Below are 18,877 nucleotides of genomic sequence, written 5' to 3'. Positions count from 1 at the left end.
ATATAACTGAAATATTTTTGAAAAACTCATGAAAAGTTTCCTTACCTTGCACTCATAGAGAACACATACTCCAGAAGAGGAATAGACCGTATTTCTTTCTCCTTCAAAGTAGGTTCGCCCTTGAAATTGGCATATTGCTTTGAAATAAAAAAAATACATATATATTTTTTTGTTTTTATTTTTCTTTAAAAAAAATAGCTTAGAAATGTTCAAATTTTTATGCAACAATATTTTACATGTTCTCATACCTTTTCAAAGTTTTTAAGTAACTACGAACCTAAATTTAATCTAGCATAAGGCACATGCAGGCTCAAGTTATTATCATGCCCATTAAGTGCAGAGAGTAAATAAATAAAGTACAGAAAGGATGAGGGGCAATGGCAAGTCAGAAGTAGAAAAAGGAGTTCTGACAAGCTGCCAGTTATTTGCCTGCTTGATGATGTCCTACTTAGGACCTTATTAAGTGGTGCTTTGGGCAGCTACAAATCAGGGGCAACACAAATAAGAGAAAAGTTCATTTTTAATATACCATCACAGAATTTTAAAACAAAATTAGAAAAAAAGCTATATTCATTTCAGCACATACATGTAAGTTTTATATTTTATGGATTAGTATTATTGATTTATAATTCCATGTTAGTATTATTTTATTTATAAGTACAAATATGGCACCCTATTTAGGATTTGAAAGGTCTTAATCTGGGCCTGCCTTGTTTTCATCACAATTAAATAAAAATTTAAAACATAACTTCAGCTTTGATGGGAAAAACATTTTTAATTAGTGAAAATGCATAGAAAGTATCAAATACTTTTTGAAACCTTTAAAATATTTACAATTTACACAAACACCTAGCCAATGGAAATTGTTTGTTTTGAAATAAAGTCTCACACTATCCATGTTGACTCATCATCTAAACAGAGACAAATTTACCCTGAAGCTAAGGAAGCTTAATCTTCAGTATCTGTCTTTGGCTTAGATCCTTCCTAAGATTCTGAATTACTTTTGTTTTCATAATTTTGTACTGTTTTTCTTTGAAAGGTTACTCGATATTATAGATGCTTTGAAGCCCCATAACACCTATATCACCCCAAGCTAATTATTTCAAAAGACCAGTGGAAGTAATCATCTGACAGGAAAAGACTCAAACAGTTTGTTAGCCCTATTCACTAAATCCAGTTTTCAATTTTAACTGAATGGATTTTACAAAATAGATGTGCATATGTCCTTTTAATTTAGCTATAAGAATTTGAAGGTTCTTCCTCTTCAGAATATGTATATTCCCATTACCTTTTAAATATCAAGTTACATATAATAATTTATAATAAAGAAATTAGACATACTTTTTATTAATAATATTAAGTATATATATGATTGTACAAATACTCATATTTAAGGTGTAACCTAACTTTCACCTTCACTGAAAAATTAACTGATTGTTTAAAAGCTGCATATTTAAATAATGGATAGCATGCACATTTTTAAAATGTCATCCTTCAACTGATCTCCTTACTCAGCTTTTATTAACAAATTTCACTACATCATATATATAACTGGCAAATTGATTTTAAAATTTTAGAGTATGCTGCAAAAGAATACAACTTAATTGCATAAATTATATTATTTAACTGGCTGAAGCTTGCTCACTCATGAATATTCAAAATGAATCACAAATTTATCAGTTGCATACTGTCATATTATGCATTAAAATGGCCTGCACATTTAATGAACCTGATTAATTATAAAATATATCTCTCCAACACATAATTTTTCAGTATGTTTTTCTTCTTATGTGATCCTGTAACCTCAAAATAAGATTTGGAATATTGTGTGTTCAATTATACTTAATAAGTACTACATTTCATAAGATAATGAGAAATAAATAAAATCTTACTTCTACGTAGGACCTGCCATTCAAAGGTTTCTAAGCCTATTATATGACTTGATAACTGCAGCCTATTTAAGTCTAAGGGTATGCTGAAGAAAAAAAGTGATGCACCAAGTCTTTCTTAAAACAGAGGGGAAAGGAAACACTGTAAAAAACACAAGGGTAAATTCTCCTTACACAAAGTCTTATGATAATTTAATATTCATGCAGAGCAGATGGACCTTCTGTTCTAAACTCTTAATTCAAAAGACTCAAATAAGCAACCTGTGGGACAATAAGGCACCAAATGGAGCTTGGCAGAGGGAGGAAGCACAAAGACGAATGGGACCACAAGTGCTTCATTTCCTTTCAAGCAATGAGCACAAACAGGGTGAACTTGGCTTAGAGAGAACCCAAAGTGAGTGATTTCTGCCTTGAACTCAGAAAATCTATAATTATCCCTTAAAATACTACAATGAATCCTGAAAATACCTTTAAGGTGGCTCTGGGACTTATAGTAGAAACTCAGTATATGCTTCAACTGGGACTTATAGTAGAAACTCAGTATATGCTTCTACTATATGTCTGTTTCTACTACATGTCAGTAGTCTGCTAGGTACTAGGATTCAAGGATGAATTTTTGAGCTGCCTATTTAAGATAAGTGCATTTATGTACTTTCCCATATATGTTATACTTTGATTTAAAAAAAAAAAATAGAAATGCAGATTATTTTGTTCCAGGGAAGGAATAACAATAAAAACAATTTATTGAATAATTTACCGAAAAAAAAGTTGAATGAGACATGATTCATGTCCTTACTGTTTAGTAGGGCAGACAGACTCATACACAATTAACTACAATGAAAGCCAAACTGGAATGCTATAATTCATAAGTTATATGTAAATACAGGAGACTGAGTAGCAAACTTTTAAGAGGAGACAACTGGATCAAGGCTGAGGAAACAAGAGCTGGTGAAGGACCCAGACTCTGGCATCATCTACTTAGGGCTAAGGAATAAGGAAAGGAAATGATATGGTTTTACTGGAACCCAACGTGAGTCAGGTTATGAAAGCAAGACTGCCTAGTGAGAGCGTAATCATGAAAGACACAGCTACTGCCAGAAACACAGGCTGGTGCAGTGAAGGAGCAGGGAAAAAACATGGCCAACTCTCCCTCCTCCTGCCTTCCAATTTCCTGCCAATGCCAGCTGGCCAGGAGACCAAGGTGATGCAGTCTGCAGAGGTCTGGCTTCTGGGGCAGAGAGTAGGGCCGAGAAGGACTGAGAATGGAACTGGGAGCATAGGGTACCCAGGAAGATTAACCAGCACCGAGCCCAGATGGCTATCATATTAATTCACTTTAGACCATAAAGAGGTCTGGTTTACAAGGACAGGTTGCTTAGAAGGTCATGAGAGAGTGAAACACAGAAAAAATAAAATTTTAAGAGAAAAAGTGCAGACATTTTAAAAATGCAGATTCACTTTAAGGAAAAAATCCAGGTAGCTTGTCAAAATGAGTTCCACAGGTAAGCAGAAGGCAAGACCAAAGAACTGAGCCCTTTCAAAACAGACAGGAAAGATGAGTAGGCCTACATCCTGATTTTACCAAGGTCATTCCTGCAGGTCTCAGGAACAAAGCCTCAGAGATAGTAATCACTGTGACTACTATGACTGCAAGAACGTCTATAGAATTCTCTAACTGCAATGTACCTGCCAGCTTATCTTTCCTAAGTATAATCACTTCCTAGACAAAACAGTGAAGAAATAATTGTTTTTGCTATATTTATTCTTTAATTCAATTGCATTCATATGTTCATAGTTAGAGGTTTCATTGCTTTCCTAGTTTGAGTGTGTATGTTTGCATGTGTTTGCATGTGTGTTTATATAGAGCTAAATTTCTTATGATATAACTCCAGATTCCTATGCCCCAAATTATTTACTAGCTTAAAGAAGAATTATATCAACTAGATTACATTTTCAAAGATTTACGTTTAAATGATTTATTGATTATATTGCATGTATATATTACATATGTATTTTAAGATGTGAAGTTTCCAGGGAAATGAATAATAATTCATGTATACAGGCTTATCACTTTGCAGACTGAGAAGCTAGACCCCCCTGAAATAAGACCAACCCATACCACTACAGCTACTCTTAAGTTATTAATATTAACCAATGTTAAGTACATATTTACTGCGACTCTGGTACATACTCCTTTGTGCAGAACTCCAGGAGGTATCATTCGCATCACAGTCTGTGTGAATTATGTCACCCAGAGTTTTCCAGTACACAGCCTCTTCAGCCATAGGTGGGGACATAATTAGAACTTGGGGAAATGCAATAGGATGATATGACAATTGGTATATATGTTTTACTAAGGCTATATTAAACATCACTAATTACATAGTTACTAGCATCATAATTAAAAGAGAATCTGCAAAAGCAATTAATGTGAATTATTTTCACTTCATTTCCTCCCCCCCCCCATTTAAACAATTAACAAGAATTAGGAAAATAGAAAATGGAATAGAGGCAAATATGATAGTCATCACTTGTAAAAATGTGAAAAGTAATTTAAAGCACAGAGTGAGAAACAGGTAAGTGAAAGAAGCCAGTAAAACTCTAAAAGTCCTAAGTTACACATTAAAATCCTGATTTACTGGTTATTAATGCAAACATATAAAATGCAGGTCCCTCTAAATGATTTAAATCAACTTCTATAAACCTCTGCAGAAAGAATTACCCAAATCTATAGAAAAATATTTCAGAATATAAAAGCAAAAGGACATCCTATTATATTTCACTTCAAAATATTTCCTCACTGCATATTTAGCTTTTCCTTTTATTGCTAGATGAAAAATATATGAATCTACTTTAAACTTCCCAACTGGTATCAGCATCTTTAAAAATGATCTGACACAAAATTAAAAGTTATAGATACTAAGAAGAAAACCAGTATAACTCACATAGGTGAGAAATGAGATTTATAGTTTCTTTAAAATTCTCTTTTGAGCATACCAGGTGTCTGTGATCTTTAGATTGTTTAAGCCATCTGTTAAAGACAGAGTTGTACTTAGTACTAACTTTTATATGGTGTGCTTTGAAATCTTGATTTCCTCTAGGAGGGGTCTTAAAAATCCCATGTACAATGGCAGTTTTTCATTCTTAGCCAACATGATATTTATTAGTGATATACAAATTGAAGCTGTTGAATGAGAAAATATCTCATTAACTGTAATTATGTATATTTGTAATTTTGTTATAGCTTTTAAAAATAATGTACAGTAAATGCACTCATGAGGCAGGCTAAAATTCTGTGGAGTCAAATAAAAATAAATCTAAAAGTGTTACAATATTATTAAAAGCCTCCAATCAACCATGCTGCATATATTCAGCCCACAATCTTTTTGTAATCCAGACTCATTTAGAGTCAGTTCTTAACAATATGTTTGTAATAAAAGTCTTGAGCATTAACTGTTATAAATTAATTTTTCCTTCTTCTACAATGCTTACATTTCTTTTAGAGCACTGAACACATTTTCCTTTTCTCTAAGTAGTTGTGCACTTTTTTATCTTTCCTACGTAAGGACAGGGACAGTATCTTATTTGTCTTTGAATCTCATTCAGCACCCATCACTGGCCCTGCATAATAAATCTTAAAGGTTTGATGAATTTTTTTTAAGTTCTCTTCCAGCTTTCTGTTTGATGAAAAGCCTGAAAACAATTCAACTGGACATCTCTGATCTTCACATTTCCCTTTAAATTTGGCCTTATCCTTTGTTTTGCCTCTTATAATAAAGGTTCTATAACCTGGGTCTCACGGAAAATTTTGTACTTTCAGTAATATGGCAGCTTACTTTCCACTGCAGTAGAGCTGAGCACCTGAAATGAGAGCAGCTTTTGTCTATCAGGTTAATGAAAAAGTAACTGGCTACTCTCATAGCAGGAACTTACTAACGTGAATAATACAAAGTTACATGTACAATGAAAGTCAGCTTGGATAATTTGATATCAAAACCTTCTCTTTCCTCTACAGAAAACCAATTTTTATGAGTCAATGCTATTTAAAATGATCAGAATTTGAGAGTGTTTAAATAATTCACAAATTCATTATTTATACATGATTGCTTTGTTTAAATCTCGTTAATTGTTTGGGAATTTAGTTTGCAAAATTAATATTAAAGTTTAGGAAATAAGATCACGAAAGTAGATGTGCAACTCTCCTTTGTAATTTTAAATATATCATGTCCTTGGGCTTCTAAAGGACCAAAGAGTGCTTTTCTTAGGGGGCCTTAATTTAGGTCAGTCGCCTATTCTTCCAAAAAGAGAACAGGCCCTGAAACACCATAAATCTAGCAGTAGTGAGGGGTTAGGAGGCAAAGGAGAATAAAAATAACTTCCAGAATAGAACAAAAGCAAAAATTCTAACACCCTGTCCAGATCAGCCTTTGGGTTCAGGGGCTATATACTGGGAAAACAAAAATTGGATATATAAAGAATAACAGCAAAAAGACCAAGTTTATAACTGGAAAGAGGAATTCACTGCTTTGACCCTAATTTAATTTTACCTATTTAGATTGAAACTGAATTTATTCCGAAATTTTTTTCATTTAGCTACCTTTCCATCGCTGGCTTTATTGTTGATACTGGCTTATATAGCATAGAATAGATTCTCTAAAAAAAGACAATGTAATCAATTAATTTAGTCTCCTAGGGATAAGAAAAACAAATTTAATGAGTAGAGGTAAAGATTTGGAAAAAAATACAGTATTCACATGAATACTATTAAAAGTGATAGAACATGAATACAACATGAGGTGACAGGTTTATCACTTTAAAAGAAATGTAATGTATAATATAATAAGAAAAAGTTCACACATTGTCAGTTTCAAAGCCAGGACTAGAATTCATCTGACAGTCCTGTGTATCTTTTCTTACCACTAAAAGTCGAGGGAAATCGGTCAAAACTTAAAAACCTAATCATTGCTTTAACACTGAGGAACATTTTCCCCAAATGACTGGTACCTTTTAGACACGTGTTGCTTCAATATTATAGGGAAGGAAATGTTGAACATGGAAATGTTTTGTAAATTTTAAAGCATGTTCTTTTTTTATTATAAACCACACATTAGTGCTGAGTTAAGAGATTATAAGTAAAGACCATGAAACAGTGATTGCGCTGGTTTAAAACAGCCTCTTGTGTACAAGCAAAACAAAGAAGAGGGAAAGTATTGGGGGTAGCTCTCTTAGGACATATTTTAAATGCAGTTGTCTGAGAGGTATATTAAAAACTCCTTCCATTATGCCACAAATATGAGTGAAGGGACGAGAAGCAGCACAAAGTTAAAGGGAGTCAGATCCGTGTAGAACAAGACATGCAGAGGGAACAGCACAATGAGAAGGGAGGAGAAAGCAGAGGAAGCAGCAGGGGACAAAATTTTTAAAGTGTACTTGAGACGGAGCAGAAGAAAGGAAAGCAGGAAGCAACGAAAGGTTAAACAGGAGGAGCAAAATAATTTCATAAAGACTTGCAGCAGAGTGGCAACACCTGGTGGAAATGAGAAGCATTTATGATAACCTATTGTCTGCCAAGCCACTAAGCACTGTTTAAAGAAGGCACCTTCCTCCCTACAAGGAGAATTCAGTCTGATGTGGACGCACAAGTAACTACATACAACTCAAAAGCAGTGTTGGAAGAAAGAAAGAAAGACAAAGTCTTAACAAGGACGGAATTAGAAGTGCTTCGTAGATGAGCATTTGAAAATGAGCACTGAAGGAGAAACATTTTGACATGATTTGAACAATGGAAAAATTATTCATGATATATTCAGAGAACAGAAAAGAATAATAATTATAATAATATACTTAGCATCTGATCCTAAAGAACATGTAGTCAAGATACCTATAGAAGCAGGAACTGATTTATTATAAACTGATTTTATAACCAATTTATATGTTCCCAACGCTACTGGACCAACAGTTCTCAACTGTGGATGTATGTATATTGAAAAAACTCAAAAAGCATTTAAACTCTATTCCCTAGCTACATGCCAGATCAATTAATAAGAATCCTGAAAGTAAAACCTGTGCCTCTTTATTTTTCAAAGTTGCCTAGGTACACCTAAGCTTGAAAACTATTTTACTATGCATAGAGAAAATAACTAGGAAAAGAGAAAAATACAACATTCAAATGAGGACAGTCACATAGATAATCAGTAAAAGCCTTTTTAATCTATGTTATCTAGAGCGGTATTTGGTCCATTGTTTGAAAAAATCAGTTTCAGTGAGAAATCACAGACAACAAAAAATATGTACCTTAAACATTTTAATTTAAAACCAAATCCACGCAAATTCAACCATGTTTTGAAGTAAACCACTTTCCTTTAATATGAATTCTTTGTGCATCATTGTAGTCTTGATTATATAAATAAAACTTATAAAGTATTGCCTATAATTTCTAACTTTTAAACATTTTTTAATTAGAATAAGATACTTGTCAAGCAACCTGATGAAGGATCGTTCTAGTACTACATATTCTTCTACGTTTTCCAGTTGTCTTACTGACATCTAATTCAAAAATATATTTTTTTAGCAGTTTGAATTTATCAGCTTTTTCCAAAACATTCAACCTAATTTTTATTTTAAAAAGTATTTCTTGTTCATATAATATTTCATTGTTTTCCATATTATATATGTATATGTATTTATAGCAATTCAATAATATTACAATGACAATATGATTACAACTGACACCAACTGGGAACCAACACCTATCTCTTGGTTAGCACGCAAATCATGTCGTAGTAGCCTAAGTGTACAGGCTTAGCTTCGAGTTCAGTTGATACCTTTATTTTTAACAGAACCAGTGGAAATTGTAGATGAGTGCATCTCAAATCACCTGATCTTATTTGAATGAAGATCCTGATTAGGTAGATATGTGGGTGGGAACTGAGATGCTGCATGTCTAACCAACCAGCTTCCAGGTAATACTGATGTTGCTGGTCCAGTGACCACGTTTTGAATGACAAAGTTGTAGATCACTGATTATTAACTCTGCTTATACATAAGAATCACCTAAGAAAATTGTTGAAAATACCAGTTTGTGGAACCCAAACCAATTATATCAAAATCTCTATGGGAGGGGCCGGGGCTTCAGTATTTTTTAAGAGCATCAAAGTGATTCCAGTGTATAGCCAGTGCTGAGAATCACTGGTGTAGATTAAACCAACTAGTAAATTCAGTGAGCTTTAAATATAAATCTCCATCCTGGACAATATCAGAGAGTGACTCACAGGATATTGCTATATGAATCTGACCAAAATCATTTTATTCTTCTGCTATACTTAAGGATGACATCGTAAAGCTAAAGTTCTATTTCCAGTGTCATCTTAACTTCTAAATCATTTACTTATATTTACAACTTTTAAAAAAGTAATAGGAGTAGCTAAAGTGAAGGACAAGGGAGAGGATGAGGGAGAGAGGGAGGAGACAACAGGGGAGAGAGGATAAGACAGAGGGAGAGAGGAGTCACGTACACTGTAAGACTGGAGATCGAGCCTCATTAACTACAACTGCGTTGTATTGTGAAACAAAATGTTTGTTGACATACACTTTTTCCTCTATTTTCAGACAATTTTCCCCTTAGGGGACCAATTAAGTAAAATTTTCTACAGCTATGCTAAATGAAACATTAAGGTCAAAATGTTAAACACATTAAGTCTGGAAATTAAGAACTAAATTAACCCAAACTTAACATTTCTCATAATAATATGTCAAAATTTGATTACATTTTCCTCGAAAGCCTCTGGAATTAAGAAATGAACGGACTTCCCATAATCTTTCATGCCTTCAAAGATATTATATGTATTGCTGCATTTCTTCCCACCTTGTTTATTAAGAAAAAAAGTTATAGAAATGTTCATTCTCATCTTCTCACTCAATAAATACCAAGTGGCTACTACATGTCACACGCTGTGGTGAGCACCAGGAACACAGCAAAGAACAGAAAGATATAGACCTTGACCTCATAGATCTGCACCATAGAGAAGGATTCAAGGACAGCTAACCAGGCAAATAAAAAACAATTACAGGTAACACTTGTAAAAAAAAAAACAAGCAAGAATCTGAGATACCGAATAAGCAGGAGGCCATTTTGGATTTGATCAGGGAAAACTTTGGATTGATCAGGGAATACCTCTCTGAGGAGATGAAATTTTAGCAGAAACCAAAGGCTGAGAGGAGCTAATATGGAAAAGAATGATGGGGAAAAAATTCTAGGCAGAGGTGAAAATTAGCTTGGCTTATTAAAAAAAAAATTGCTAATGAATTCTAGCATGGAATTTTCTACTTATCTATTGTTACTGATTTCTAGTTTATTTGCATTGTGTATCAGTATATCCCATATAATTTCAATCCTTTAAAATTTGTTGAGATGAGCTTTATTAACCAGTATATAATCAATATTTATAAATGTTCCATGGGTGCTTAAAGGAATATATAAACTGCACCTCAGTAACATAATGGTCTATATACATTCATTAGGTTTGGATTATTAATCACGTTCAAGCACTCTGTATTCTTACTGATATTTTTGTGTGCTTGAATTACGTCAATTATTGCAGTTTTGCTCTGACTATGGATGCATCTATTTCTCCTTGTAGTTCTGTCAATTTTGTTTCATGTATGTTGAGGCTATATTATCAGATATATATAAATTTCAATTGCTATGTCTTTCTTGTGATTTGAAATTTTATCATTATGAAGTAACTCTAGTAATACGTTCTGCCTTGTTATACTTTCTCAGATATTAATCAGGAGAAACGAACTTTCTTTTCCATGGGTTAGCTTTCACTGCTCTTAACCTTTCTATATCCTTATGTTTTAGATGTACGCCTTTTAAATAGTATAGAACTATATTTCATTAAATTTCAAAATATTTATCTTTTAAACTGTATTGTTTAGCCCATTTACATTTAATGTAGCTAATATACTTAATTTTAAAATATATCTTATTTTGAGCTTTTTCTTTTTCCTAATTATGATGTTTCTTTTCTCCCCTATTTGTGACTGATTTGGGGCTGATTAATATTTCATTTTTCCATTTTCTCCTACACTCACTCAGTAACACATTTAAACACATTTTACTCTCCACCAAACTATAAAGTAACTATTATATTTTTTAAATTCTACACAGCCTTAAATAAGATATTATGATGATAATTATTATATTGTTCTATCAATATTCATTTATATTTATTCACTACATACTTTTTTTTCCAGCTTTTTATCTTTCTAAAACATTTTTACTTTATATCATTTTGGAATGTTATTCTTAAGTATTGAACTCCAGGTCAGACACTATTTTCCTTCTATATATCAAATATAATTTCATTCCCTTCTGGTTTCGACTGTTGTTATTGAAAAGTTAGTGTGCAGAATCTTAAAGGAGAAGAACAAAGTTGGAGGATTGATACCACCCAACTTAAAACCTACTTATAAAGCTACAGTATCCCAAACAGTGTGATACTGGCAAAAAAAAAAAATCAATGGAACGGAAGAGAGAGCCCAGAAATAGACCCCCATAAATACAGTCAACTGATCTTAGTAAAGGAAGCCAAGGAATACATGAAGCAAAGAGAGTCTCTTCCACAAATGCTGCTGGAATAACTGGACATCTGCATGCAAAAAATGAATTTACACACAGACCTTACCCCCTTCACAAAAAATAACTCAAAATAGATCATAGACTTATCTGTAAAACTTAAAACCGTAACTCCTAGAAGATAACATAAGAGAAAACTGAGATGACCTTGGGTAGGGTGATGACTTTTTAAATACAACACCAAAGGCAAGATCCAGGAAAGAAATAATTATAAGCTGGACTTCATTAAACTTAAAACTTCTGTTCTGCAAAAGACAATGTTAAGAGAATCAGAAGACAAGCCACAGACTGGGAGAAAATATTTGCAAAAGACACATTTGGTAAAAGACTATTATTCAAAATATACAAAGAACTCTTAAAACTCAACAATGAGAAAACAAATAATCTTATTTAAAAATGGTCACCTTACCAAAGAAGATATGCAGATGTCAAATAAATATATAAAAATACACTCCACATCATATGTCATTAGAAAATACAAATTAAAACAATAATGAGATACCACTACACACTCATTAGAATGGCCAAGATCAGAACACTGACAACATCGACTTCTGAAAAGGATATGGAGCAACAGAAACATCCACACACTGTTGGTGGAAATGCAAAATGTCTTCCACTTTAGAAGGCAGTTCAGCAGTTTCTTATAAAACTAAACATACTCTTATCATACAATCCAGCAACAGTTCTCCTTGGTGTTTACCCAAAGTAGCTGAAAACTTATGTCACACAAAAACCTGCACACAGCAACTAGGTTGTTTCCAAAACTAGGAAACAACCAAGATGTCCTTCAGTAGGTGAATGGATAAATAAACCATGGCACATCCAGACAATGGGATATTATTCAGGGCTAAAAAGAAATGAGCTATCAAGCCATGAAAAGACACAGAGGAATCTTAAATGGATATTACTAAGTGAAAAAAGTCAATCTGAAAAGTTACATACTGTACCATTCCAAATATATGACATTCTGGAAAAGGCAAAACTATGGAGACAATAAAAAGGTCAATGGTTGCCAGGAGTTTGGAGGGAGGGATGAATATGCAGAACACGGAGGGTTTTTAGGGGAGTGAAAATACTCTTTATGAATATGTTTCATTACACATTTGTCCAAATCTCTTAGAATGTACAAAACCAAGAGAGAAACCTGAGGTAAACTGTTGACTTCATGTGATTATGATGTGTCAATGTAAGTTCATCCTTGGTAAGAAAAGTACCACTCTGGTGAATGATACTGATAATAAAGGAGGCTGTGTATATGTGGGAGCACAGGGTATGTGGGAAATCCTAGTACCTCCCTTTCAGTTTGGTTGTGAACCTAAAACTGCTCTAAAAAAGATAAAGTCTTAGAAAAATAAGTCAGTGTGATCAGTCTATTCATTACTCCTTTGAGGGTAATATTGTCATTGATTCCTTTTTAAAATTTTTTCTTTGTCTTCAATTTTCTGAAGTTTCACTATATTGTGTCTAAGAACAAGTTTACATTTATTTATCTTTCATTGGATTACCTAGGGTATTTTAAATTGCAGATTTGTGTCTTTTATGAGTTCCAGAACATTCTCAGATGTTTTCCTCTCCTCTCCTTCTGGGATTCAGATAAAGTATATATTAAACATTCTCCTACATCCTGCCTGTCTTCTTCCTTCTCTTCAGTATATTCCATCTTTTAAAAAATTTTTGTTCTGTCCTCTGGATAATTTCTCATGACCTACTTTCCAGTTCACTAATTCTCTACATACCTCTGCCTACTCTGCTGTTAAATCCATATGTTGAGGCTTATTCACAGTTATTGTATTTTCATTTCTAGAGTTTGTTTCTTTTGTTCAAATTGGCTTTTTTATGTTCTCCTATTCCCTGGAGATAAACCCAGACTTATCTTGTTATTTCATTAAACATAATAAACAGACTTGTATTATGTTAAGTGTTGGTTAATTCTAAACTGACATCTTTGCAGTCTATCTCTTTTGTCTATTATTTCTTCCAGCTCTCATTCTTAGTGTTTTTTTTTTCTTTAGATGTCTAGCAGTACCTGAAAAAAAAAATACATTTTAAACAATAATTCAAACTCTAGGATGAAAGTTAATTACTCCAGAAAGAAGGTTCGTTTTCTTTCACCAACTATATAATACATGACCTAAACCCCAGATTTGAGGCCTCCTGAATGATAAAGATGACTGCAACTCAGCCTTCATGTCCTGATTGTACATGAAGCTTAATTTATTGGGATGAGGGTCTCCTGCATAGTCCCACTTTGTATACTTGGTGGGATTTTATTACTGTCTCCTTTGTCCCATGAAGCCACAAAAAGGAAAGCTCGAATTTTCCAGGAGTGAACAAACCCCTTACAGCAAAAGCAGCTTCATTAATTGTTTATTTCACTGTGTTCTCTTTCTTGGGTTTCTCTTCATTTTTGGCCTGGTAATCTCTTTCTATTTTTTTCAACTTTTTGATGTCTTTAATTTTAAAAAAATATTTTATTCTCCTTTTTAGTTACTTTCAGAAAAGATTGATTCAAATAGTCTTTTCTTACTCAAAATAGAAAATTTAATTCTCAGCTTTCATCTTTTTAATTGAAAATAGAAGTGTATAAACACTCTGTTAAAAAAAAAACTAAGAAACTCTAAAATTCAGATTAATCAGTAATAAAAATTTAAGTCAACAAAATTAAAAACAAGCACTCAATTCAAATAAATAAATAAATAGGTAAATAGATAGATATAGATAAAGAGATCGATGAATGAATAAATAAAGCAGGCAACTGTATTAAGGGCTGCAAAAACAAAAAAAACTCGACTTTCATGGAGGCCGTACTACATAGAAATGGCAACACTAAAACTAAGATCCTAGAGTTCTAAAGTACAAAAGGTACTAGACTAAACAGTGTTCAATATCAAACATACTAGGATCAGTCCTGTTTTTTTAAAAAAAATGACGGCAATCAAGAGTAAACATCAGCATCTTACATAGGTGTTTTTTTTAGTCAAGTCATTGCTAGCACATGGCACTGACAAATTCAACAGTAGCCAAAGAGAGAGCAGAAAAGAAGTCATTCCCAAATACCCACTACTGGAAATGAGTCCAGACTAATTGTCATTAGACAACTTAAAATTTTAAATTAATTATTCTTATTTTTAACATTTTGCAAAAGATATTTGAGAAGCACAATTTTATATAAAAATTATAGTTATAGAATCAGCAAATGTCTAATTTACACTAGTCGCCCACCACCATGAAAGTTACGATATATAGTGTAATACTACCCTCAAATTCACCTATGCAAGCATAAAGTTAATTTTTATTAATAAAAAAATTTACCTAATTTATGTTGAAAATTTATAAATTTGATTTACTACCACAAAGTAAATATTCTCATACTTATGTACCCAATGATCAGGTTTACTGTCATGTGTTATTTTTAATGCTGTGATTAATTACCTAAAATACTAGGGTTATTTTTTAGCTATTCAAACTTTTATCAAGATATTTATAGTTAACAATATTCTTTTCAATAAAATATTTATGAAAAATTCTAAATAAATACCTCATACTCTACTAACATTAGTTCTTAACTCAAATATCAGAGTGCAGTTGTTATGTTTAACATAAAGTTATTTGTTGAGTATTTTATTTTACTCTAAGTCTCCCATGTGTAGTTGCTAACTATCTGTTTTCTTGGTCATGCACAATTGCTCAGAATACAGCAGTATTGGCCATTGTGATAATTAGAACAATCAAACAGTGTCATTCAGCACACATTTAGTTTACAATCAATAATTCGTTATAGTAACAAAACACCTGTTTGTTCTTTTGTTGATAAAATTATGCCTTGTTAATAGGCAGACTCAGTATTTGGCCACTCCTTCAACATCCCTGTCCAATTTTTCATGCAGGATATCTGTAACGATATTGGTACCGTTACTTTAATTCCAAATCACCTCTTTTCCTATAATTGCTTTTTGGCACATACTTCTTACTGCTCTGCAATAATCTTCCACAATTAATACATGAATCCAACATGCAGAGCATTGTTACCTGGCTTCATGACCATTTTGCTCAAACTCCATCATTAAACAAGTATTGGCCCACAGAGACTCATTCTTCCACTGGTTCTTACACAAGAGTTCTGCTCTTCATTAATTCTATGTTGTCATTTAATTAGTAAACTAAGTCTTCCTCTATACCTCTGCATATCTGTCCCTGTATCCATCCAAAATAGAATTCTTGCTCTCCAAGACCTTGCGATCTAATTAAAACCAAGATACAGATGAGGACAAAAGGGACAAATGGATGGCTACGAAAAATGTGTGAACAACTACAAATTAACAAGATAAAAATATAGACTGATTGCGGAGGGAATCAATAATGAAGTCATAGGAACCACCTGCCACTATTCAAGGAAGCTCTAGTAGCAAACAAAGTTCTGATTTACTCACATAGGACCTTCTTTGAGACCTTTCTCTGAATCTCCCAAATGGGAGAGTTTTTCTCTATGCTATGGATCCATGGGCACTTTCTACCTATCTCTAACATGCATCCAGCACATTATATTGTAATCTATTGCTACTCACTGAACTGTAAAGTTAAGAAAGACTGTATCATTGCGTTCACATCTCAAGCATCTAAGTGCCTGAAACTTAAGCATTTGTTCAATGAATAAAAAGTGCCATCTCTTTCCCACTCATTGGCTACAATGATTCAGATACACTAGCATTTAAAGTCCAAACTGTTTCTGGCTTGGAGGCCTTAATATCTGCTAGTCCCTCTTTCTAGAATGGTCCTCCCAACACACACACACACATTTTGCATTCTCATTCTTCTGACATTAAATGGTACTTTTTTAGAGAAGATCTTCTTGAATTCTAGTGTCAATTAAGTCCCAAGATTTGCCTCTCACAACACCTTATACTTTTCCTGTATTGCACTCATACAATTTGGAATGCTATATATTGTATGTGTGTGCATGGGTATGTATCCTTAACCATAATTATGAGATAAAAAATATAAACAAAGGATTTGTTTTTCCAAAGGTGTTTTTAGAGAAGAAAGATGAATATTCTTTATATATCTAAATAGTATGAAATATGAAGTGCCTACAACATGTACAAATATCAAAATTAGAATTTCTTTGGTGAAAATAGATTGTGGTGGTCCTAGGGGTTGACTCAGGATTGAGAAACCATGGCCCACAGGACAAACCCATTTGTATTCATTTTTATATAGCCTGGAGGCTAAGAATAGTAGTTTTTACATCTTTAAATGTCTGGTGAAAATCTAAAAAGAAGAATATTTTATGATGTGAAAACTGTATGAAATTCAAATTTCAGTGTCAATAAACATAGTTTTACTATAATACAGAAGTGCTAGTTATTTACATATTGTTTTTGGCTGCATTTGTGCTACAAAGGCACTGTTTAGTAGCTGCAAAAGAGAACATGTGACCTGCAAAACCAAAAATAGTTATTGTCCAGCCCTTTATAGAAAACAATTTTCCAACCTCTATTCCATCCAAATTATTATTCTAGACCAAACATGGTAATCCAATTGCCTTTGCTAATAAGTTCAGTTATGGGCATGTGATCCAATTTTGGCCAATAAGAAATGAGGGGAAATCTGTGAGGAGACCTCTGGGAAAGATTTTCTTTCCCATAAAAATGATATACAGATACAGAGAGAGCTGAAGCTTCCTTTATTCCCCTGGATGTAATTCCTGGAATTGTTATAATCATCTTGCTATGATCCTCAAGATCAAGCCAATATATGAAGGAAGGCAGGAAAAAAGAAGCAACGAGAAGCAGAGACGGGACCCTGGCATACTTTTCTCTGAGTTGCCTTGTCTATGAACTGTTTCTTACATGATATGGTCAAATGATAAAAATAGTTCAATTTTGTAAAAAGTTTGATGTTCTTTTTTCAGGTGAAAACAATCCATGGACTGGGGGAGTACAGTGTCTCACAAGCAGTGGAGCACCGTTCCTGAGAGATTTGAGGCAGGGAGGGTTTTATAGAAAGTTAGAAGAGGCAACAGGGAAACGGCATGATTGTTGGCTAGGAGGTTGGGGATTTACTTATAAGGCTAGCAGGTCCTATTTTCAAGGGCAAGGTAAGCTGGCTAAAGCTTAGTTGGAGGATTATGACTGGTGTATATTTGGTTTCTTTGACAGGTGTGTTTCCCATAAGTGCAGGCTGAATTATGTTTAGATTTGTGACATGGGCTGGGCCACGGGGGCAGCCTCCATTTTATCAGTCCTGACACAGCACATATTAACTTTAACAATATAACTTTTTTTTCCCCAGTCAATTTGTATCAGTTTTCTATAACTTGCAGTAAAAGGCAAACACAACAAAACTCAAAATTGTATGGTATTGGGCAATAAATTAGTAAAAAAAAAAAGAAAATTTGCTACAGCATTTAATATAGGAAGAGACACCTATATAGTTAAATATGCAAGATTCGAAAGATAAGAAAAAGATAAGAAAATGGGGGATGATGTGAGATTTAGCAAAGAGGCAAATGAAAAAAGAATATGAACTAAATAGTTTTAGTATTGAATTTAGCTTCTTCCATATCAGTTACCATTGGCATGCACATATCCTGTTGTACTACGGGAAAGTCTAAAATTCACACGTCTCATTTTCCATATGTACCTTTGAATTTCAGAGAGAGGCTGGGTACGTTACAACACAGCATAGTAGGAGGACATGTTTCATGGCAATAGCATATGAACGAGGATAAAAACTCTGATCCAGAACTAATATGGATAATCTATATGGTCACACAATACTAAAAATTATAGCAATAATAATAGTTAACACTTATATGAGTTTATTATATATCAGGTAAAGTGTGGGTGTGTATACACACACTTTAACTTTATCAATAAACCTACTTGACTAACCAAAGTCACTCAGATGCTAAGCAACAATTCAAGGACTTGAAGCCAGGTGGTCTTGCTCCAGAGTCTGGGCTTTTAATCAATATGCTATACTGTCCCTTCTCTGACTCTCAGTTTTCTCATCTGTAAAATGAGCATTGTTCATCAGAGGAGCAATAAGCTCTACAAAATGTGGATAAACTATCAGCACTTTGTCCCCACGAAAGATCAGAAGTCACAATAGCCTCTTTCAGAAACTTTAAATTGATGGGCACATTGTCAATATTGTCATCTTAGAATAAAATAACATTAACACTCCTAGAGGCTAAAAAATAATATATGAATAAAATTGTCCCTTTATATTTCTTTGTGTCTGAAATGTGATCAACAACAAAAAATTCAGCTGTTTCGCAATAGATATACTTTCAGAAATCACTGGTAAGAGTATTATTTTTCTCTACCCTTTAATCTGTATA

General features: G+C 33.2%; 1 protein-coding gene across 4 annotated transcripts in view; it reads right to left on the bottom strand.

Annotated features, from left to right (window-relative positions):
* The window catches only part of NELL2 (neural EGFL like 2), a 300,528-nt gene that overhangs the window by 166,968 nt on the left and 114,683 nt on the right, over positions 1 to 18,877 (bottom strand). For all 4 annotated transcript variants that reach the window (XM_006916875.1, XM_006916874.1, XM_015593155.1 and 1 more), the window contains one exon: positions 46 to 137. In XM_006916875.1, the coding sequence (XP_006916937.1) occupies positions 46 to 137 (92 nt within the window). The remainder of the gene's footprint in view (positions 1 to 45; positions 138 to 18,877) is intronic.

Source organism: Pteropus alecto, unplaced genomic scaffold, assembly GCF_000325575.1.
Source record: "Pteropus alecto unplaced genomic scaffold, ASM32557v1 scaffold196, whole genome shotgun sequence".
Lineage (NCBI taxonomy): Eukaryota > Metazoa > Chordata > Mammalia > Chiroptera > Pteropodidae > Pteropus > Pteropus alecto.
This window is presented reverse-complemented; position numbering and strand designations above follow the sequence as displayed.